This window comes from Acartia tonsa, chromosome 5, assembly GCF_053477335.1.
Source record: "Acartia tonsa isolate MP-2025a chromosome 5, ASM5347733v1, whole genome shotgun sequence".
NCBI lineage: Eukaryota > Metazoa > Arthropoda > Copepoda > Calanoida > Acartiidae > Acartia > Acartia tonsa.
Genome location: NC_137264.1, coordinates 44272056 through 44297728, shown reverse-complemented (window position 1 = coordinate 44297728; position 25673 = coordinate 44272056). Strand labels below are relative to the sequence as shown.

The following is a 25673-nucleotide window of genomic DNA, read 5'->3' as shown; positions in this document are numbered from 1 at the left end:
TTCGTTTCATTATAAATTTTTTTTTAATTTGAAAGAAACTGGCTTGTAATGAACTGACTGGCATAAATTTACGCAAGGCTTCGAGAATGAAATACACATAATTTTAGGAATAAAGACATGTATTCTAAAAAAAATGTTGTTCTAAAGCAAGTTCTTAGATAATCTTTATTTCAATAAGGTCTAAAGAATGTTTGAAAGATAATTGTTTACCTTACCTCAAAGTACTTAGCAAGCTCAGAATCCCCTCCCTTATTTTCTAATTAATTTAAAATAAGAGATGAAGAGTTGATCAATAGCAATCCCCCTCCCCCTCAAAAAAAATATTACAACCCCCCAAAAAATGCTTTTACTTTTTCTTTTTCAAATAAAAAAAATATCGGGCAGTTAAATCAAACAGACTCTTAAAACTTCTGTTACTTTTATATAAGGATATATATTATATATGTCCATGTCTTAGATAATTATTTGATTTATATTTGTGTAATTTATAAACCCGGTGGGAACATTGCAATTTCACACAAATTTCATTATTTGCAAATTTAGAATTTTTATTTTTAATCAAAGTAAAATTGATCATATTTAGTAATAGTATTCCCCTTTCATGTGTGCGTCATTTCATTATAGGATGGTAATGAGGATAGTACCCGCCCCTACCCCCTTCATGATATTATATATTTAGCCCCACTTCATCCTTACAGTTTACGAGTGAAAGGGGGTTAGATTACCCCCACACCCCAACCCGAAAAACCACGAATATATTTTTTTTAACATGACACTGTTACTGCGTTGTTACTGATCTACATGATTATTTTTTCTAGTATGGCTTTGACACCGATTAATATCCGCTGAATTAGAACCGATTCTAATCCATACTGAAAAATCATGTATAACATCGTATTACAGACAATTTTCTAAGAATAATAAAATTTAAATCGTGAAATTTAAACCTCGGACCCTCGGGTCTATTAAAACTGGTTTTAATCGTATAATTCTTTATTTTAATAATCGTGGAAAGTGTCTATAATACGTTGCGATAAATAAATAATTTATATTTTGTACATAGGAAGCATTTCATCTATTTATGTCATAATATAAATAGATGAATATAATTGCTTGGGAAACTTATTATTATAATTAATATAATCAACAGGGATCTAAAGGGATAAGACAATAGCTGTTAAATGGATTGTGCATATCCAATTATGATACACAAAATTACCCCTTCTGTACATTACAATTAGTGGTTGAAACGTTTAAAATTTAACATAATAAACCAACCAATCGAAAATCTACAAAAGTCTCCAAAGCCAACGAATAAGAAACCGATATTTTAAAACTATGAGGACAAGTGTAATAAAGAGCCCAATGCCCCCTCCCTCCCTGGTAAACAAGAAAGTATCCCAAAAATATTTTTGTGGTTCGTAGTTTACTACAATTTTCTTAATCTACATTATTGTAACACGATATACAGGCGATAGATAGATAAATAGATAGATAAATAGATAGATATATTTCAAAAGTAATGTCTTATCGGCCTAGGAATCAAAATTTTTAAGGTCATAATAATAGGACAACAACGTTATTTATCTTATCGTATTATAGACAGCTTTCTGCAGATATTAAAAAAAGATTATTACTAGGTATTTATTTTAAAATTCGTGGCAAATTGTCTATAATACGATGCTACACGTGAATTTTCAGTATGGCTGAGAATCGGTTTTAAGCCAGCGGATATTAATTGGTTTCGAAACCATACTGCAAATATATAGATTTCGACTATATGAAATGGATATGCGGACTACACTTTATAAAATTAAGATACTATTGAAAGAATCGCCATGAAAAGTTTTATATCAATAGGACCATTTTTGCAATCATTAACGACCAGAGATACTGATTTTGGATGGACCAACACTAATTAGAGAAAAGCTTCGCTTGTAAAAAAATGCCATGAAATTCTCACATATTCTGCATCTGAATTGGACCTTGAAACATAATTTTTAATATTTTTATGTTGCTTTAAATGGTTATTAACTATGCTTAAATATGTGAAAATTTATGTTTTTAATCTTTTTTTTTAAGCCTAGCTTTTCTATAATTAGGGTCGGTCCGTCTGTCCGTAACAGATAGCTCTTTTGTAATACTGATTCCTATTACAACAAGGTAAATTTTATAAGCGAAGCATTTTTATAACCAAGTCCAAAAAATGTGCATGGCCTTAAACAGCATCATGTATTTAATTAGCTTTGCAACAATTTTACTTACAATTTCGTTTAGACTTATGCATTTTTATTCTGCGTTTTCAGTCATGACACTCTACAAGTCGTTTGTCATACCGTTTCAGAGCTTCGCTTTTATTGATGTTATCATCCTTGTTAATAGCGAAGTAAACCTAAATCTATGTATAATCCGTATGTGGAAAATTATCATTAAAAAAGTAAATAAATCAAAATTGGTTAAACATTTAAAAATACTTTAGTCATTTTACTTTTAGACTTTTAATAATTTTCCACAGAGAAACTTGCTATGCTTTGCTACTTACTGATGTTGTTATCCTTGTTTTTTTAGTTTTAAAATAAATTTCGCATACTCATACTTCAAGGTAACTTATAAGATGACTTTGCTTTAACTGCAATTTTAATAAGTATATTTAGAACAAAAATTGTATAGAATTAAAAGAAGAATTAGTGGAAATGTCAAATTTGGTTATTAAAAATTCGTGCATATTATTCATATAAATACTTTAATTGTCTTTTATCAACTAACTACTTTGCTAGCTTTTTATTGCTGGACTATTTAGGGACATTTTCACTGAGCCTTTAGACGGGTCCCTTACGACAGCTTTGGTGCAGGAACCACTTCTAACGTCTGGTTATGGTTATGACGCCACAGTCGCGGGAACATTTTCATTAATAGTTGCTAATTGTTGAATTAATGGCCATGTCAAACTAAACCAAGTTTAATCATGAACAAGGACGTTTATTTAACATTCTCTTTCAGACCAATTCAGGGAGGTATGGGCTGTCCACAGTCCCCAAAGTTTTAGGCTTAACGACTTTGGGGACTTTTATTAAATTTCGATTTGCTGAGTGTGGTCTTATACAGGTGGAGTTAGAATAGACTCTGCTTTTACGCGAATTGTTAAGCCTTTGTAACTGTAGCTTTGGCAAAACTGCGCGAATTAGGGATCTAAAGGGATAAGAGTAAGTCAAGGGCCGATAAGTTGATGTACATCCCCAAATAATAATACACAAAATTATCCCTTCTGAAGATTATTATAAGTGGTTAAAACGTTTGAACACTCAACTTGAAATGAAAATGAATCCACTAATCAAAATTCACGAAAGTCCCTAAAGTTGTTAAGCCAACGAATAAAAAAAGTTGTTATAAAACCTTGGAGACTAGTGTAATAAAAAAAAACATTGTCTCCCCTCCTTCTTTCTAGATTCCTGAAAATAGCCCTCCCTCTTTTTTCAAACACAATTTCCGCCCCCCCAAAAAAAATTTCTAACTCTATTTTCATAAAAAAATTCCCAAACTGAAATTCTCTAGAATACATTTCGCATGTTGAAAACACAATATTGACCTTTCTTTGCCTTTCATTTTTTGGTAATGATTAAATGTTCCTATTTTGTTCCATGTCATCTTTTTACCATTTCCTATTGATTTTATAAACAAGGGTAATTATGTTCGTCGGAATACGGAAAATAGCTAACTTTTTTTTTTTTTTAAACGGTGCTTTCTCTGAAATATATTTCTTGATTATAGAACAATCGCCTCTCCCCCCCCCCCCCCCAAAGGATTTAAAGGGATAAGACAGTAGCCGAAAAATTGATTACATCTCCAATGATGATACACAAAATTACATATTCTGTAGATTACAATTAGTGGTTGAAACGTTTAGACAATTAACTTAACGAACCAACCAAAAAATCTCCCAAAGTTGTTAGGCCAACGAATAAGAAAACTTGGTTATAAAACTTTGGGGACTAGTGTAATAAACAGCCCAATGTGCTCTCTCTCCCTGCTCTAGTTATACAGAATTTACGCATCTAAAAAGATTACCTATTGATTTTAACAAAAAAAGTTTGGTCGCAGTAATTTTATATTTCATGGTTTTCGGTTGATTTCCCTCTTACAACTACAAGGATATTCTTTAATGGAGAGTAATTTTAGTCAGGGATCTAAAGGGATAAGCCAATAGGCGTTAAATTTATGTACATCCCCAGAATAATACACAAAATTCCCCTTTCTGTAAATTAAGACTAGTGGTTGAAACGTTTGAGCACTCAACTGTTAAACTGACCAATCAAAATTAAGTCCCCAAAGTTGTTAAGCCAACATACAAGAAAATGTTATTTTTGGGGAGTAGTGCAATAAACAGCGGGTTGTTTCCTCTCTCACTGGTAATTTTGGCGTCTCAAGGCGTGCAGGAGGGGTGAACCCTCCCCCACCCCCCATTAACAAACCTGGTAGACCTACCCTAAAACCCTTCTTAAATTATAATACAAATACTTATATAGCCAAACGAAAATCTATTAACTTTTGTGGGAACTTCTTTGACATATTGACTTTTTAAAAATATAAAAACATAAATTGCTTTGAATTCAAATCTTAATTGCATATTATTTATTACTCCATTTTATTAAACAGTTGCTGCGCTTCATGAATGTAGTTTATCTTGTTTGTTTTTGCTAAAAGTTTTTCCATGTTTAGAAAATGTAAAATGATTATGAGAAAAAACAAGGATGACAACAAACATAAAGCAAAGTTCTGAAACGGTAGGACAAACGAACATTAACACGTGTAGAATGTCAGAACTGAAAAAGCAGAATATAAAAGTTTAAGTCTAAACAAAATTGTAAGAAAATTTGATGTAAAAGTGCTTAAATACAGGATGCTGTTTAATGACAACTTACATTTTAGGATTATAGAGATGCTTTGCTAATAATATTGTACTTTGTCGTAATAGGAATCAGTATCTAAAAAGTCATATGAATAGGAGAATTATATCACATAAAAATTGTTGTTAAAAAAATTAAGGCATCATATTTCAAATGGACGAATTTTCTGGTAACTAATATACATAGAGTTTTTATGCTTTCTAAATCTAATAGGACTCATCATGCAAAATCTTAAATCGATAAAAAAAAGATAAAACTTTTCTGACGAACGTACGGTTGGACGGACGAACTGACCGACCCTAATTATATGAAATGCTTCGCTTATAAAAAAAAGTCTCAAATTTTTATATAATAGTATCATTATCTAAGAGAAAAAACTTACATACATCATAAATATATCATCCTATAGTTTTATTTTATTTTTCGTAGACAATTTCAATGAAACCATACGATACATACGATTTCAGTATGATTTCAAATTGGTTCAGTATCTAATCAGATGCGGAGCCACACTGGTAAATATAAAAGACTTATGTGCAACAAAATTATAGGAAAAATATTCAATACTGCCATTTATCTACCATTGTAATATATGTAGTGCATTTATTTGCAAGCTACACAAGAATTTATTCTTACAATTTACACAATTTATAAAAATCAATTATGTTTTGTAAAAGTTATTTTCTTTTTTTCAGACCTGACTAAAATGTAATTAAATAAAAATGAATTAAAACTCACTTAGTCTAGAAAGCTTTATGTGAAATAAAACACAATACAACAACAAAAAAAGAAGATGTGAGAATCAAACCTGCAATCCAATGCCTGTCTAACTGGAAAGTAAAGTTTGAAGATGACCGCTGAAGTGACTGATGTTGCAAAATCATTTTTAACAAATTTTCAATTCACAGGTGAAGTGAGGGATCTAAAGGGATAAGGCAAATGCCGATAAACTGATGTACATACCCAATGATTATACACACAATTACCTAATCTGTAGATTACAATTAGTGGTTAAAACGTTTAGACACTCAACTAAATGAATCAACCAATAAAAATTCATTAAAAGTCCCCAAGGTTGTTAAGCCAATGAATAAGAAAACGTTATTATAACAGCAAAGCTTTTCTATATTTATAATTAGCTTGTACGGAATAGATCTGATTGTTAATTTAGACATGTTAGAGTCATACTATTATTTTGATTCATGTAACGATGAAGTTAAATTTAAAACGCTTTTGGTGAAATTAGGCAAAGCTACTGTAAAATTACACGGTTGTCAACCAATATGCGGAAATACTGCTGGAAAATAATCCTGTTTCACAACAATTGGAAATCCTGATTTAAATATTAATATAGGACTAAATGGATATAGAATATAGGTGCCAATTTCCTAACCCTGCGGGGCCATCATTAACATTTACATAAACTAACATAACCTAAAATAACCTATCAAAAGCAACTGTGAAAATACGACATTTTCATAATCCTAAATTCTTTGCAAAATCAAAAATCGAACATAACTTCATAATTTGATATTTTAAAATGTTTTAGGTTTAGATTTGGCAAGTTTGGGTGGAATTCTTCCTGTTCTACTTTTCCTTAAAATTGCATTTTTACTAGGTAAAACGTTTTGTAAAAATTTTAACCTTTTTTTCTGACCGCCCGAAATAAATCTATTCCCTAATTTAATGATTTTTCCTGTAACAGACAGGTACAATTTAGAAAACACAGCATCTTCATAGTAAGCGACCAGAAAAGTTTAAGTTGAATTAAAATAATTTTTTAGCTTTTGTGGATATTAACATGATGAATTATACTATTAAAAACAGTTTAGATACTAATATAATTTTTATTTTAGTATTATTAGAAAATTGTCTGTAATACGATGCTATACATGTTTCATATTAGTATGGCTGGGAACCGGTTCTAATCCAGTAGGCCTTTATCGGTTTCGAAGCCAAACTGAAAAGTCTTTTATGTAATGATTCGCTTCTTTTACATACTTGAGGGGAGGGGACTGCTTTAAATTTAACTTTGACAAAAAAAATAAGAAAGATGTTTTGTTTTAGGCGTTTTGTTACGAGATCCCTTAATGCTTGAGTTGGAAACGCTGTTGCATCTACCTACTGAAGTTTTTGCCAGGAAAGGGTTGCCGTATTTTTTTTATTTTAAAAAAAGCTATATAAAAACAAATCTAATATTTGTAGTGTATTACAATCTATTTTAAGTACTATTTAATACTTCTTATTAATTTTTATGTAACAGGATGTGTTTGTTTGTTATCTCAGCTCAAATGGATGGACCAATAGTTCCACAATTTTAAGGAGGTTTCTTATTTGGCTAGGGAGGGTTAGAAGCTTTGGAGCAAACAGATATAAGGGAGGTAATCACCCCCCAACAGCCATAAGGGCGCAATTCTACGTATACCACTAAGTAATAAGGTATCTGTCTTCAAGTCTTGTATTTTGGTTAATATTGTATTATTGCAATTCTATCTGTTAGACCTAGCACAGCAAAATCCTCTCCTTACAGCTTTACAAGGTAAACTTATTAGTAGCAAAGCTACGCTACAATTATGATATATCTTTGAGCCTTATTCTACTCCTCAAGACGAATTTGAGATGGTGCATAAAGCTATACAATAAACAAAAGAAAAAATGGGGTGAATATAAATATTTTATTTTTTTGTGGGGGGGGGGTCACACACACTAAGAAATTGAAAAGAAAAAAAACAGCTATATTTACGTTTCTATTAGCATTTATCAAGAACAATTTTAAAACTCGTTTGATTTTTTTTTGTAAGCAGATTTAGCAGATTTTCTGCTAACGAATTGATTAAGATAACACAGGAAAGAAGAGAAGAAATACACTAGTCCCAAAAGTATTACAATAAAGTTTGATTTTCGTTGGCTAATAGGGACCTTATGATTGGTTAGTTCAATTCGTTAAGTGTCCAAACGATTCAACAAACAATTGTAATTTACAAAAGGGGTAATACTTAAGTGTATCATCATTTGGGATGTACATGAATTAATCAGCCATTGTCTTATCCCTTTAGATCCCTGAAGACAACATATTTTGCAAATGCAAATGTTCACCAAAATAAATATGGAAAAGAGTAAACACAGGAAATGATTAGAAACAAGTGAAACTTATGATCACTTTTAGTTTTAAACAAAATATGAATTTTTTAAAGGGAAAGGTATAGACAGTGAAATATATTTCTAAAAAATATATATTTTTAAATTAAAATTGAATGTGGAGGGGATGTCTTACCCCCCCCCTTAAGAGCCCCTAGATGCCTCTAGGGGGAGTATCAGCTTGTATTTATATAAATATTTAGAAAAGATGTAAATAGTTGCATAAATTTAGTTAACAAATTTAAAAACTATTTTAGGAAATTTAACTTATCACATTTGCTTTTGTTAACAACTCATGAATTTCATGAATATTGATTACATTTTGTTTTACATTGCATGCAACATTCATACAAATAAAATTTCAAGTGGGTATGAATTCATTGATAATGCACCTATCAAGGGCATCAACAAAAATTTTAAAAAAATAGTATTTTTGTCAAGGAGCAATACAAAGATGTTTTTATTGCTGGATTTTTTTCTAAATGTTTTTGAGTTCAAAGATTTTTTTCTAAGATTTAATTCTTTGGTTGCTGTGTACTTTGGGTAGTAGAACCAACGCAATTTTGATTATTTTGGCTAATTTTCAATACTTTGGGTGCGACTGCAGAATGCCGCTAAATGTATATCAGAAATATATGAATTGTACAATTAATCTAAATCTAACTCTTTTGTTGATTTTTACTTTGGGTAGTAGAACCAATGCAATTTTGATTATTTTGGCAAATTTTTAATACTTTGGGTACGACTGCAGAATTGTATATCAGAAAAATATGAATTAGACAATTAATCTAAATTGAACTTTTTGATTGATGTTTACTTTGGGTAGTAGGACCAACGCTATTTTGATTATTTTGGCTAATTTTCAATACTTTGGATACAACTGCAGAATGCGGCTAAATGTATATCAGAAATATATAAAATGGACAATTAATCTAAATCTAACTCTTTTGTTGATTTTTACTTTGGGTAGTAGAACCAATGCAATTTTGATTATTTTGGCAAATTTTTAATACTTTGGGTACGACTGCAGAATTGTATATCAGAAAAATATGAATTAGACAATTTATCTAAATTGAACTTTTTGATTGATGTTCACTTTGGGTAGTAGGACCAACGCTATTTTGCTTATTTTGGCTAATTTTTAAGACTTTGGGTACGACTGCAGAATGCCACTAAATGGATATCAGAAATATAGAGATTGGATAATGTATCTAAATCTAACTCTTTTGTTGATGTTTGCTTTGGGTAGTAGGACATAAGCAATTTTTATTACTTTAGCAAATTTTCAAAACTTTGGGTAGGACTGCAGGATGCCACTAAACACTAACATAACCATTAATTGTCCATGTTACTTGAATTATGTTTAGGGCTGGAAGAGATTCCTTGCTGGAGAATACTGTGGTCAAAGAATATTATCCAGGTTATACTTATACAGGGTTGGGTCAGTAGAGAATAGTTTACATAATTCAAATTTGATTAGCTTGAAAAAAGGGTAAATTGAATATTTTTTAAAGTTCCATCTTTAATGTAAGATGTAATTGAAATTTTATAATACCAAAGCTTATATTTTCAATGTAGCTGAACACATAGCACATCTGCTCGCTTTTGGGTAGAGTTGAAGGTTCTAATCTCAGCCTATACTGCACTTTGTTCTTACTTACTGTTCTGTGTTGTACCTACTGCTGCTAGGTACTCAACAGTAATAGCAAAGGAATGCCTTGGCTGCACAAGGAAGTGAAATAAAATGGTTGGCAAATAGTTTTGCTATGAGTGCCTTTGGACTCTATATAGTTTTCAACCATCCCCTTATTTTATAATGAGTTATACCTCCAATATAACAAATAATCATACAAATGTATTATTTCAGGGGACAGGGGAGTTTTTGTGCCAATCTATGAAGAGAACAGTGTCAGTTTTCCTCACATTGAGGAGTGCTTCAACTGCCCAGAACTAGGAACATTTTGTGCCATTTTCAGGAAGGAGTTTTACTAACTACATATTCCAATAAATTTCATTTCTCAACATTTGAAGATTACAGTATTTTTGTGGTCTATTCTGTAAGCATATTGCTTGTATTACCTTGAAATTATAATCACTTTGACTTTCCTTCATATCATATTTATGTTATTACTGGGTTATTACTACTTTATAAATAAAAGGGCAGAAAACAATCACTTTTTCATGAATTTATTTCTCCTAAAAACGCTATCAATTGATGAATACTTTTTGTTCATGCACATTGTGTTCTGTCATATGTACAGATTATAGTTTTAGAGTATCAACGCTCCTAACACAAAAAATGACATAATATGACTATAGAGTATGAGACTGATACAAAATTTTACAGTCAAAATCCATATGTACAATCCAACACACAACCTCAGTTTAACCCAGAGCATTATGAACAAGGTATCTAATTTCACCTTTTTGAAACAAAAATCACATAGTTTTTTAGCAGGGCTCAGCAGCCGCAGCCTCAGCCACAGCCATCATTAGGTGAGCGGCTTTTCCAGCCACCAATGAAGCCTATGCCTCAATCACAGCCGTGAAACAGAAACAAATAATACTCCACTCGAAGATCCTTATCATTTGTATGGCTTGCATGTTAAACTTTTTAGGATTTGGCATATAAAATATTTTCATCAGATTTACATCTTTTGGCTAAAAGCATTTGCATTACTATTTATAGTATCGAATTATAGACCGCATTAAAATAAAAAGATAAAAAAAACTGGTATTAATTTTATGATTTTTAATATTTGTGCAGAAAATTGTCTGAAATACGATGTTTTTTTTAGTATTGCTGAAAACCGATTCTTATTTACCGGATATTAATCGCTTTTGAAGCCATACTGGAAAAAAAATCCCATTGGTTCCATACAGTAATTGGATGTTTGTCCACCAAAGGTAATTGATTTATATGCTTGAGAATATGAATATTGTATCAATTTTCATTCAGGGTTAGAAGAATTACTGGAAGAGTATGCTAAACTGTACGCAAGTGGCCTGAGCAACCCTTACGGTCAGATTGATCCTATTTCTAGGTATTGGGATCAACCAACACAGGTAGAAAACCTGTTCATAATATCCTGTGAGCTAAAGGGATAAGACAATGGTTGATAAATTCATGTGCATCCCCAATGGTGATATTAAAATTACGGTTTTTGTATATCATAATCAGTGGTTGAAAAAAAACTTTATGAATTGCTCTTCCCTATAGGGATGTCATCCACCCTGATTAAAAAGCTTGGACGTCCTTGTTTTCTAAAGATTTCCTATATTACTTAAATAAATATTATGAAAAAATTCTTTTTATTTGATGTAAGGTATTTACAGGGATCTTAAAGGATAAGACAATGTTACAATAGCCGATAAAGTGATGTTCATACCGAATGATTATTCACAAAATTACCATTATGTAAATAACAATTATTGGTTGAAACGTTTTGACACTCAACTTAATGAAAATCCAATAAAAGTCCCCAAAGTTTTTAAGCCAACGAATCAGAAAACATTATTTAAAAACTTTGTTGGCTAGTACAGTAAACAGCCTAATGTCTCCTCCCTCCCTGGATATTTATCTGATTTATATTTTGTATCAGGATAGTTTTCCAGAGAAGCTGACAAATCCTGTCCGGATGGCAAATTCCCGCCATGTCATTTTTCCAGGTAATTACATCGCACACGGATAAACATTCTGTAATAGAGATAATCTTGAGACATACTCTCTAAATTCAGCTAATAGTGAAATAAATCGCCCCTAAGTCTTATGACTAACGACTAGTACTAATTGTAGAGTAGCTTTGCTACGAATATTAATAAGAGTGTCACCTTTTAGGTGCAATGAATATAATTCAATATAAAAGCATACAATCGGTGTAATAAAGCATTAAGTAAACTTACCTGTTTTGGCTAGAGCTCCTATGTCCAACTGATACCGTGCACGTAGCTACAATACCAGAAGCCAAAACAGAACTAACCAAAATCAGGGCATCAATCAATATTTATACATGGAGACCAACAAGTGTATGGACAGCTCTCAGCTTTCCATCCACGTATTGTCACCATGGTCAAAATACCAATGATGCAACACATATTTATTAATACACTGTGAACCAAAAAAATAGGCAAATCTGAATTTTCAGAATAGCAGCTTTATTATTCATTTAGGATGATTTTACTGTAAATATGAAATGTAGATGCACCTTTTGGTTACATGTTTCCACCGTTAATTTTTTATTAATCAGCACCAATGATGCACAAGATCTCAAAAACAGCATTTGGGGGAAAACTGGTGAACCAAAAAGATATGCAAATCCAAAACAAATCAACGGAAAAGTGATTTTTTTTTCACTTTTCTTCTCTTTTAAAGATTTATTTTGATAAATTAACTATTTTTTAAGGGATTTATGCATTAATTATCATGAAATATAGTATAAGGTAGAAAAAAATGATTTTTCTTAATAAGAAATATTAGAAAAAAGAAATTCGACCCCTATCACTTTAGAGGACAGCTGCTTACCTCCAGTCTTATAGATGAAGCTAAATACATGTTTAAGATAAAAATTTCCCTAAAAAGTATACAAAAATGTTTTTTGATGTGTTAAAAAAATCCATTTTAAAATCTTGTTTTTGAGGATGATGGCCTTAAAGATGCTCCTACTGGTGGAAATGGCGAGCTAAATGTTTTCAAAGTGCATGCCCATGATGACAACTCATATATTGAACTATGGTCCAATTTTTGTATTCATAGCAATCTCCAATGGAGCCTGATGACAAGAAATATAAACATCTTCTAAAAACTACAGTAATTACCTTATGAATTGAAGTAATTAAAATTGCAATTTTTTTCTTTTTTAATACTGCTTAGCTAGAGGCTGCTATGAATACAAAAATTGGACCATAGTTCAATATATAAGTTGTCATCATGGGCATGCACTTTGATAACATTTCGCTCACCATCACTACCCCTAGGAGCATCTTAAAGGCCATCATCCTTAAATTCAAGATTTTAAAATGTATTTTTTTTACACATTACAAAACATTTTTGTATACTTTTGAGGGTAATTTTATCTTAAACATGTATTTAGCTTCATCCATAAGACTGAAGGTCAGCAACTGTCCTGTAAAGTAATAGGGGTCGAATTTTTTTTTCTAATATTTTTTTATTTAGAAAAATCATTTTTTTCTACCTTATACTATATTTTATGATAACTAATGCATAAATCCCTTTAAAAATCATTAATTTATCAGAAAAAATCTTTAAGAGAGAAGATTAGTGAAAAAAAATCACTTTTCCGTTAATTTATTTTGGATTTGCATATCTTTTTGGTTCACCAGTTTTCCCCCAAATGCTGTTTTTGAGATCTTGTGCATCATTGGTGCTGATTGATAAAAAATTAACAGTGGAAACATGTAACTAAAAGATGCATCTACATTTCATATTTACATTAAAATCATCCTAAATGAATAATAAAGCTGCTATTCTGAAAATTCAGATTTGCCTATTTTTTGGGTTCACAGTTTATATTTAAACAAGGATGACAACATCCATAAAAGCGAAGCACTGAAACGGTAGGACTAACGGACATTAACACTTGTATAGTGTCTGAACTGAATAATCAGAATATAAAAGTATCGAAAGAGTCGAAGCAAAATTGTAAGTAAATTTGTTCAAAAACTGCTTGATACAGGATAATGTTTCTGGACATACTTACATTTTTAGGACTTATAGAGTAGCTTTGCTTATACTATTGTTCTTTGTTGTCCCATGAATCAATATACAAAAAATCAGGTCAAACGGATAACTAGATCACATAAAAATTTGTTGTTAAAAAAGTAGAAAAATCAACATGTTTAAAATGGACGTACGGACATTCTGGTAATGATTATAGAGTTGCTACGCTTTCTAAATCGTACCTAACTACTACAGGAATCATCATGCAAAATTTGAAATCGATAGGACAATTCTAACCTGCCTAAATTAACGAATAAAAGCTATCTATCTCGGACGGACGTACGGACGTAAGGACGGACCGACCCTAATTATAGAAAAGCTTCGCTTTTAATAAAGTTAGCAATGAATGAACTAATTTGTCACAATAGGAGAACAAAAAAAAGTACATTCGCATTATGAGTTTTACTTAGTTTTACATAAATTATCTGTTTTAGATATCTTAATGAACAAAAACTATTACATATTACCTTTTATGATACATGAAAATAAAATAAAAAAATGTTTTTTTTTAGATAATTATGTGGTAACAAGTCAAAGCATAGACAATTCAAATCAGGTATTTAATTTATAATAATCTTTGGAAATACAATAAAGTTAGAGAATAGAGGGAGCAAGGGTACATGACTATATAGAACTATCGCAAAGACCTACCAACACAATCCCATTGCTCAAGAAATTTGACAGCTTAGACTCTAAAATGGCTGAGTTTTATACAGGGTTTTTCATTTTTAGAAACAATACCCTAACTATAAAATTTATTATGTATTTGTGTTTGTCCTTTATAGATAATGCATATATCTTAAAATTAATATATTAAAAAAAAACAATTTTGGCGTTGTCAAAAAATTATAAAATCGTAAAAATCTGGATAGTAATTTCATTACAAGCTGTCTTGAGTACAATTATTTCGGAAAGTAAAGATTATTTCCATTTTTTATAATAACAATATTAAAGTTCAAGTTAACAGCACTATAGATTTAATTTGTTTTTAAAAATATATTTGTTTTTTTAGGAGGCTTTTAAATCTTTATCTTAGTACTAGATAGATAACTTTCTTCCTTACAACTTTCCTAAATAGTTTAACTGTCCATAGCAATGTGAACTGAACCACAGCGCATGTATGTGTATGTCATATTTAGTAGCGAAGCTACTCTATAATTTTCACTTTGTCTATCCATCAGAAACTCCGGATTTTTTTTCAATGAACTTGTAATTAAAATCAATCTGTATTTGCCTTTTTTAAAAGGATATTACATCACAATAAATATATGTAAATTATTTCAAATTGTAGCTCATTTATGACACTATACATGCTATACTCTGCTTTTACAGTTACAAAATGAATGTAATTATTTTAAATTCCTGAAAATAATAAAAATCTGTAAATTGCTATATAATTTTTCAATATTTCATGCAATAAATCAACTGATTTTTGAAAGACATATTTGTTAAATGTTGCTAAACTTGATATCATCATCCTTGTTAGAATGTACTATAGTATTTGAATAAAAAATGTATTATTATTTTTTGAAGCTAGCTTTTTAATAATTACGTTTAAATTCTTTTAGATTTACTGATAATTATCATATAATAATTTTTTGCTTATTTTCAAGGTCTTACTATTCTAATTATATATACATTATTATGTTTAATAAGAAAATTTCGACATTCATCTTAGGTTACTTTTTTAAAATATTGCTATCTTTGAATTAAATATTCAAATAAAATTACACAGTACAAATAATAAAAAACAGGTTTTGCTTACAAAACACAATTAAATTAATGGAAACACTTTTGAAAAGATAGCATTGATTTTAAATGATAAATATGCTCTAAATTTTTACAAAAATTAGGCAAAACATTTATTTTTTGTCGTTGATAACAATATCTTATTGTTATACTCTTATTTACAAATAGTTTTACACTAAAATCTTTTGATTTAATTGTTTTAACTCTTGTACATTAGGTCACATGACTTTAATTAATAATAAAGGTCCCCCAAATCCTTATACCAAAATATACGGTGGTTTTGATTAATTAGTAAAGTTCCTTCAAATCTTATTCCAATGACAGCTTATGAGCTTTCTAGCAGCTAAGTGAGAAAGCAAAATTTTTATCGATAAACAACCTTCTGCAGCGTCAGGGGTCTTTGAAAAAAGAAAATGGTTTCATAGCTATTTATCACTCTATATATATTACTTTAATGGAAATACAATGGAAGATATTTTTAGTAGCGAAGTTACTCTATAATTCACTTTGTCTGTCCGTCAGTCCGTAACACAGTGGGATCTTTTGAAAAAAATCGGGACATCCAAAAAATCTAAAATCGACTTTTATCTATCCTAGGACCTAATAATGGCTGTAAGTAGACAGCTAGAAAAGAAATTTTTAAAAAATATTCATTTTTGGCGGATTTATGCCATTTTTAAAAAAGGTAGTGAAAAATTTCTTTTCAGTTTTGATGATTTTCCAGATTTTTTTACACAATTTTTTCAAAGCAACAAAAAATACATTTATGTTCATCTTATGAAAATAATTTTTGATTGAGGTACTTTTCAGATACCTGTACCAATGTCTAATTAAAGAAAAATTTTAAAAAAATATTTTTTTGGTGGTGTAAATTGACATTTTGTGAGAAAATTTCACCAAAAATATTAAGATTTTCAACCCCAAAAAATCAGTTTTCTCCATTTTACCCAAAAACGGACAGGAGGCCCCGGGTTTTGCAATAATAATATCAATATACAACATGTATTGTGTATAAAACAGTTTTCACAACCTGGGGCCTCTTGTCCGTTTTTGAGTAATTGAGCATTTTACATTGCATGGTTTGAACAATTTCGTTCTTGTTAATTTCAAATTTTCCCCCGTTAGAGGGAGAAGGAGTCATTTTAGAGCCCAAAGTCATCTCTGCAATGTTTTCTAACTTTTTGAGGCGGAACTTTCTTTACTTATGCATCATTTGCCTCTGGCGAACCGTTTCGCCGTTATTTGCCGCCGTTGGCGTGATTTTTAACGATTTTCGCCGTTCTCGCGGTTTTAATGGACATTTAAGGGAACAAGGAGTCCTTAAAAAAAGATGACTTAAAAATACTTTTATTTTAGCAATTAAATTTGCTAAATTTCATGTGTTCTAAAAAAATTTGTAGTTCTAACTGGTTTTGGTCCAGCAGAAATTCAAATTTGGAGATTAATTATAATATTGCAAAAACATTATATACGCATCAGAGAGAGAGAGAGAATTATACGTTTGAGAGAGAATATAATTTAAGTAATTATGCTTATATTCTTATACAAACTTTAAATGAAGATAGCTAGACCTAGAATAAAGGTATTAACACAAAATCAAAAGTGTTTTGAAAATTATGTTATTGTTGTTTATATCTGTAAAAAAAATATTTGAAAACATGCCTTATAAGTGTCCTATTTTACTTATACTGGACCTACCTAAAAATGCCGGGACTCGAAATGGGTGCACCTCACGCTATATTCATGTTCACAAACATTGTTTGCATTGAAGAAATATTTACATAGACGTTGATTTTGTTAAAATATTCCTATCCTAACTAAAGTTATGAAGGTTTATAGATTTTTTAAAAATAGGGTAGCTTCGCTCCCCCAAAACCGCCAGACGTACTTACCAAATGCACATTAGAAGTTAACAGAGGCAAAATTTAAGTTATTTTTGAGTTAAAGCAAAAGAAATTACACCATTTCGTCAAATACAAGCTTTTTTATTGATGTTTACTTTTGTCTACCCTCAATGTCCCGTTTTTTGGCTAAAGATCCCACTGTGCGTAACGCTATGGGAGAAACGTGATTTTCTCGGCTGAAGATAGACGGATGAAATTTTTAGTAAAGATTTCTAAGACATATGCCCATCTAATCTATACATTGTTTTGTCCATCTGTCTGTCATTTGAGGTGCTAGATCAATTCCTAGATTTTCAAGTTTTCGTGATTTTCAACTCCTTTTCAATATAGAGGGCTGATATTTTCAGGAATTAATTGATTTTACATTTTCACCAAGATTTGCTAATTATTTGGGTGCAAGATTGATTCCTAGATTTTTATGTTTTCGTGATTTTCTGTATTTCTATTCAGGATCGACGGATGGAACTATAATGGATTGAATATGCTTATATATTTCCACCAAGTTTCACCAAGATTTGTTTATTAATTGGGGTGTTAGATCGATTTCTAGATTTTAAGTTATTGTGATTTTAAAGGTTACGTGATTTCCCTATTTTATCAAGTTTAGTACGTGTTTATTGTATGACACTGCTCTATGGTTTATTTTTTCCCGATATCGATTCATGATTTTTTTTATCTTCGCTACTTCTGGACGTTGCCATCCTTGTTGTAACTTTAAAGGATGCTTACAGGCCCCACAGCCTGTGGTTGTACTTATTCAAATGAAAAATTTCAAGCCTAAAAATTAATGTATAAAATCCATGACAAAATATTGTAATTGTACGTACAGTGCAGACTCCAGAGAATATGCGAATGAAATTAATCTTTTTGTTATGTTTAATGCATCAGATTTTCAGATTACATTGAGGCTTTACCAGTTCTATTGGTGTTCGAACCTAGGCTGTGCGACCAGCCGTTTGACTGAGTTTTTTAAAGATACTCAAAGTTGCCAAAATAAATTTCCTAGGGAAATATTCAATTTTGTTTGGATTTACTAATTAAATTGTCTAAACTAAGGGGTAATTTTTTAAATACATTAACACATTGTTTTATGACCTACGCAGCTTATGCCAACAGCGAAATTAATATAAAAAATCATGAAACCTATACGTGATTTTCAGCTGCCTTTAGGGCCAATTTACGACCGATAAATTTATTTACGTCCATTTTTTCCTATGATATAATCTTCCTTGTTAAATTTTAAAATATTTTTTAGATTGATGATAAGTTGATTGTAAAGTTCAGCGCGACTCACCCTCCACATCTCAGCTTACTGAATAATTTCAACCAGGTTAACACAAGGATGTAGAGGGAAAAGACGATATCTGATAAATTTATGTACATCTCCAATGATAATAGACAAAATTATCCCTTCTGTAGATTACAATAAGTGGTTGAAACTTTAAGACAGTATTGAACCAAACAATCAAAATTCATTAAAAGTCAAACAACTTTTTAAATATTTATCCTTCTTTGAGAACATAAAGATATCATAACGTTAATATTTTTTAAAAAATTTTTAATAGCCTAAAAATTGTACTTTTACTAAGCTTTCAGAAAATTATTTTTCTTTGAACCTAATTACTATCTTATTTACTTTTCAGGGTAATCCAACAACATATCAGAGTATCCTTACGAAAAATATCCCAAAAAGGTAAAAATAAGTCTTCTAATTTGTAGATATTTGGAGTTTCACACATTTCTATTCTCTCTTGGCCATTCATTATGTATTCTAGCAATTCATTTAATACACTAAGTTGTGTTTTTGCAGTATGAGACATACAAACCTAACCGACCAATATATTAACAACTAGCGGCTTCGCCCCTAGCCTCTAGGGGCTTTGCCAATGCCCAAAGAGGTAATAAAAAAAATTTTGGGCGAAATACGTAAAAGGAAATCTTCTACAAAAAAAAATTGGGGGGGGGGGTTTGTTTTTGGGGGGGTTGTGGGTGTCCCACCTCCCAAAAAAATAAACCGCCACAGGACCAGTAGGTATATTCCCTGAAGAGTAGAATCCGATCGGTTCAGTAGTTACCGAGATCTTAAGGGACGGACGGACGGACGGACAGACAGACAGACGGACGGACGGACAGACAGACAGACAGACGGACAGACAGACAGACAGACATTGTTCTACTTTGTATTATAGACAGACAGTTAGGGAATTGAATCCATTTTTATAGAAGCAGAAATGTAATCTATGATTACGGTTTTGACAATCTAAAAAACGTAATCGACCATTTCACTTTCCCCTCTCTTGGTGATGATATCATCAACGCCGATATGATTTTTTTGTAATCTACCATTTTAATTTTGCCTCTCTTGGTGATGATATCATCAATGCCGATACGATTTTTTAAATGTACCATTCCACTTTCAAGAAAGGCGAAACTGGAATGGTGGTTTACACTTTTAACATCGACATAATTGAAATCATACATACTTTATTTTTAAATTATGTTAATAGTAGGAATGTATAAAATACTATTTATAATTTAAAAAATTTTATGTAAAATAAAAAAAATAACTAGTTTATACCATTACTATTATGTCGAGTTGAATCCATTTTTATAGAAGCAGAAATATAATCTATGATTACGGTTTTGACAATCTAAAAAACGTAATCTACCATTTCACTTTCCCCTCTCTTGGTGATGAAATCACCAACGCCGATATGATTTTTTTGCCTCTCTTGGTGATGATATCATCAATGCCGATACGATTTTTTAAATGTACCATTCCACTTTCAAGAGAGGCGAAACTGGAATGGTGGTTTACACTTTTAACATCGACATAATTGAAATCATACATACTATTTTTTAAATTATGTTAATCGTAGGAATGTATAAAATACTATTTATAATTTTAAAAAAATTATGTAAAATAAAAAAATAACTAGAATATACCATTACTATTATGTCGATTTAAATAAGGAAAGAATGTTTATGAATACGCTGATATGTAACCATAAATGTATCATTTCAGTTTCGCCTCTATTGAAAGTGGAATGGTACATTTCAAAAATCGTATCGGCGTTCATGATATCATCACCAAGAGATGAAAAGTGGAATGGTAGATTACGTTTTCTAGAGGTTCAAAACCGTAATCATAGATTATATTTCTGCTTCTATAAAGATGGATTCAACTCCTTAACTGGATAAGCTTGCCAACAAATATGACAAAAATGATAAACTTTTTGAAAAAAATAATCCCTTAAAAATTTTAAATATCAATGAATATTAAAATTTAGAATTGTATAAAATTTTAAAATAGAAAACATATTTTTAAAATAGTTTACTAGATTGTAGCCCAAAGCTTATTTTAAATTGGTTGTGGCTATTTTTTAACTAAACTCCCTTAGCTGTTTTTCTATGGAGGTGTATTCCCTTGTTAAGAAAAGTGTAGTTGGGTGTGTGTCCAGTCCACTCCCCGAGAAAGACTAAACTACATATCTTTTGTGTCACACTTTTGAGGAAGACGATTCCCTTTTCTCCCATCTCTTTTGAAGATATTTTCTTCCCTCCTTCCCTTTTTCTTTTCCCTTTATATGACTTCATATAGGAATCGTCTTCCTCAAAAGTGACACAAAAGTTATGTAGAGTCTTTCTCCACTCCCCAAAATATTGCCAGGAGGGTAGATACGACCCTAAACACCTCCCTTCGGCACACTTCTGTATAAGAAGATTAAATAATTTTTTAATAAATTTATATTTTTAGATCATTTAAAGGAAGCAAATATCCAAGCAGTGATTATTTCCAACCTTATTCTAATAATTTAGAACGCAATTTTCAAGTCAGGTAATCCTAAAACGAAAGTAACAGTATGCCTATCAGTGTGTACAAAAAGATTTCGTTAATCGCTCACCACTGTCGCTCTAATTTACAAAGAGTAAAACTTTTTTGGGTCCCAGGATGATTTTACATATTTTCTTTCTTTCTTGGGGGGAGAGGGGGGAGCGGGAGTGTACCCTCAAACTTCAATAATTTAAAATTAAAATTTTAGAAAATGTATGAAAACCCGACCCACCTCCCTCTCCCTAACAAAGTTCAAAAGTGAACTTAAATAAAAATGCTGGTTCTACACAGGGAGGGAAAAGACAATGGGCTGTTAATTTCACTAGTTCCAAAAGATTTATAATAAAATTACGTATTCGTCGGCTTAATTTATTTTTGAATGGTTTGTCCAAACATTTCAACCATTAATTTTAATCGACATAATGGGTAATTTTGTGTATTATAATAAGGGATGTACATGAATTTATCGGCTATTGTCTTATCCCTTTAGATCCCTGGGTTCACTAAATATTGGTAACCAATAAAAAAACAATTATTCTACAAATTTTATTCAGACAACAGACTCCCGTGTTGGAAGCTAGTGTCCTGGAGGATCCAGGTTCTGGAACCTGGGCTGGCAGCACTGACTGGGTCGGAAAAATGGCCCCATAAACCTAGGACTTCGCAAGATTCAGAACTGATGAGTGAAAAAATGTTATAGAATATAGAATTAGCCAGGAAGGGAGGGGACATTAGACTGAAAAATAAACTGGTAACCGAAGTTCGTTATCTTATTCATTGGCTAAAAAACTTTGGATGCTTTTGTTAAAATTTGATTGGTTGTTTCCAAACAAATAGTGTCCAAACTATTCAGCCAATAATTTTAATCTACAGAAGAGTTTGTTTTGTTAAGCATAAATGGGGATGAATTAAAATTTATTGTCAATTGTCTTATCCCTTAAGATCCCTGAAAATTATAGTTTGTATCTTGTAGGGAAAGTGCAATGGTAAATAAATAAAACTGATCCGATTCTTTTGCCCAATATTTATAAGCTATCTTTAGATTGGGGAAAGTGTAGCTTTTATATATTATCCCTCCCATCCTCCCAGGCATTAAATATATATATTTTAGGGGGCCACAGTAAAAGTGTCTGACTATGACGTCAGAAAAAATTAACAATTAACCAATGAGAAGCCAGTATTCACAATGGTAAAATATATAGCAGCCTCTCATTGGTTAGTTGTTAATTTTTTCTGACGTCATAGTCAGACACTTTTACTGTTTTGTTTCAGGGATTTAAAGAGATAACACAATGGCTGATAAATTAATGTACATCCCAAATGATGATATACAAAATTCCCTCTTTTGCAGATAACGATTATTAGTTGAAACGTTTTAACACTAAACTATATGACTAATCCAACGAATAAGAAAACTAATATTAAAAACTTTGGAGACTAGTGTAATAACCAGCTAAATGTCCCCACCCTTCATATATTTATTGCATTTAGAGATAATAAAAGAGCTTTAATAATGCAAATGTATATTTATGTTTTTTATATTTATTCGAATCCGATCAATATCCTGTGGATTAGAACCGGTTCTCATCCATATAATAAAAACTATGTCTAACCTATCTAGTTTTCCATATAAAAATGTACAATCACAAGGTTAACCGCAATAGGTTTGATCATCCAAATTTGTCGTATTTTAGATTTTAAAGGAAAAGGTAGAAAACAAATTTAGGGGGGGGGGGATTTTTTTTGGGGTGCGGGTAGTCGACCCAACTTTTTCAATTCTAGTTTAAGAAAAGATTGTTTGGTTTTTTTTTTGGGGGGGAGGGGGCATTTTAAGAAAATAGCTTAAAACCATCACAGTACCAGAAGGTATATTCCTTGAAGAGTAGAGCCCAATCAGTTCAGTGGTTACTGAGATTTTATGCTTCAAACTGACAGTTAGACGGACAGACAGACATCATTCTACTTTGTATTATAGATATGTAACTAGTCACAATTGTAAACTAAATGTAAGACTTATTTTTAAATAAATTGTTATACATATGTATAATTGCGATTATTATTTATGTATAAATGCGATTGTTATTTTTTAAAAACTGATTATAACATTCATAAAAGCGAGTACGTCAAATATAGGGTGCAACATACTTACATTCAAGATTTAATTGTAGAGATACTTTACTTATCTGTATTGTGCTTGATCGCCCTTGTAATCAATATTTAAAGAACTTAAGTTAGAACTTATCATAAAATTTCTTTTTAAACGAAGTTTTTCTATAATTAGGGTCTGCCCGTCCGTCCGTCCGTCACGGATAGCTTTTTTCGTTAATTTAGAAATGTTAGAATTGTCCTATCGATTTCAAATTTTGCATGGTGATTCCTTAAGTAGTTAGGTACGATTTAGAAAGCGTAGCAACTCTATAATCATTACCAAAATGTCCGTACGTCCATTTTAAACATGTTGATTTTTTTACTTTTTAAATAGCTTTTTTCGTTAATTTAGGCATGTTAGAATTGTCCTATCGATTTCAAATTTTGCATGGTGATTCCTGTAATAGTTAGGTACGAGTTAGAAAGCGTAGCAACTCTATAATCATTACCAGAATGTCCGTACGTTCATTTTAAACATGTTGATTTTTTTTAACATTTTTAACAACAAATTTGTATGTGACCTAATTATCCGATTGGTCTGATTTTTGGTATACTAATTCCTGGGACAACAAAGTACAATGTTATAAGCGAAGCAACTCTATAATCAAGTCCTAAAAATGTAAGTATGTCCATAATCATTATCCTGTATCAAGCAGTTTTTCAAAAAATTTACTTACAATTTTGCTTTGACTCTTATACATTCGCATTCTGATTATTCAGTTCTGACATTATACAAGTGGTAATGTACATTTGTCCTACCGTTTCAGAGCTTAGCTTTTATGGATGTTGTCATCCTTGTTTTTAGGTAAAAAGCTTTAAAATCATTATGTTTATTACGACAGTTCTAACATTCCTAAATTACCTGTAAGATATATATCAGTTCTATGGCGAAATATAACTTTTTTTCTATAATTAGTAGCATTCCGTACTTCTCTCATCGTTACTTAAAGCAAAACATGTTTAAATTGCCCTATCGATTATAAACTCGGCATGATAATTTTCCTATTTTATTCTATCATTAGCAATATGATTAGTTATCATATGAAAGTACTTACAATAGAATTTCACCATATTGTATATTAGATAGCAAAAAAAGACGTCTGATATTCTAATATTTAGAGCAAAAGAAAGTAAATGGAAGCATTTTCTTTACATTAGAAATAGTAAATAAAAAAGTATAGACGTCTAGTTGTATTTACCAGTACCTTACCAAAAATACGACTGACTGACCTAATTTCTGGTAAAAATATAGTAGGAATAATAATTCAAGGTTGCCATATTACAAAAAAAAAATATTATATTAGTATAAAATGTTTTGATAATCTCATACTTTCAGTTCACTATACATATATACTAGCGGCTATGCCCTTAGAGGCCTCTAGGGGCATGTAAGAAAAGAGGGAGGATGGGCTAAGTCGACTTTCCATTTAGCTTTGAAAAAAAAATCTTTCCCAAAAGTGATTTATCTTGAGAGGTTTAAGATACCTTTTTTGTCAAAAAAAATAGAACAGAGACATCCTATTACTTTTTTATGAGGATTTTTGTTTGTATTATTCATACTTACGCGACAAGTGTTATTTTACAACTAATAAAATATTTAGATTTTTGACAATGCTTTTAATGAAAATTTCTGGCAACCTTTATGTCTGCAAATGAAAGTAAAAGGAGGAAAGTTAACACAACTTTTTTTTATTTCTGCTTTATAGATACATCAATATACATATATATTATATATAACTAGAAGCCTCTAGTGGCACTTAAGGTATGAGAGGGAAGAGTTGACCTCATCCCATATTAAATTTTTGTTTCAAAAGAGTAAAACAATATTTTTTGGGGAGGGGGGTGAAGACACCCTCAACAAAAATAGTTTAAAACCTTCCCAGGACCTATAAGAAGATTTACTGTAAAGGAGAACAATATCGGTTTAGCTGTTAGCGAGATCCTTTGGGACAGACAAAAAATGCTTACTACTTTATTTAATAGGATATGTATTGTATATTATATACAATTAACGCAACTTTTCTGAAACTATGTTATATCTGTAAGTAAAGAAAATTATTATCAAAAAAAGAATATCTTGAAACTTGTCTGAAATGTCCAGGGATCTAAAGGAAAAAGACAATTACCAAAAATTTATCCCAATGCTGATACACAAAATAACCCCATCTTTAGATTACAATTAGTGGTTGTAACGTTTGGACATAAAACTTGATGAACCAACCAAGTAGAATTTCATAAAAGCTTCCAAAGTTGGTAAA

The 25673-nt window shown here is 30.8% G+C and overlaps 2 protein-coding genes across 2 annotated transcripts; both read left to right on the top strand.

Moving 5' to 3' along the window:
• The first annotated feature begins 5603 nt into the window (after window positions 1-5603).
• LOC145320163 (uncharacterized) lies at window positions 5604-10030 on the top strand. Its single transcript, XM_080162603.1, has 7 exons — window positions 5604-5812; window positions 6454-6522; window positions 6972-7056; window positions 7168-7172; window positions 7405-7443; window positions 9410-9462; window positions 9910-10030. Exons 1-7 carry the CDS (start codon window positions 5755-5757, stop codon window positions 9994-9996), a joined length of 396 nt encoding a protein of 131 aa, XP_080018729.1. The 5' UTR covers window positions 5604-5754; the 3' UTR covers window positions 9997-10030.
• A 321-nt stretch (window positions 10031-10351) lies between these two features.
• Window positions 10352-23308, top strand: LOC145320162 (uncharacterized). Its single transcript, XM_080162602.1, has 8 exons — window positions 10352-10451; window positions 11002-11108; window positions 11645-11711; window positions 14292-14335; window positions 18688-18762; window positions 19076-19125; window positions 21190-21270; window positions 21822-23308. The coding sequence occupies exons 1-8, from the start codon at window positions 10352-10354 to the stop codon at window positions 21916-21918; spliced, it is 621 nt and encodes a 206-aa protein (XP_080018728.1). The 3' UTR covers window positions 21919-23308.
• The last annotated feature ends 2365 nt before the right edge of the window (window positions 23309-25673 follow it).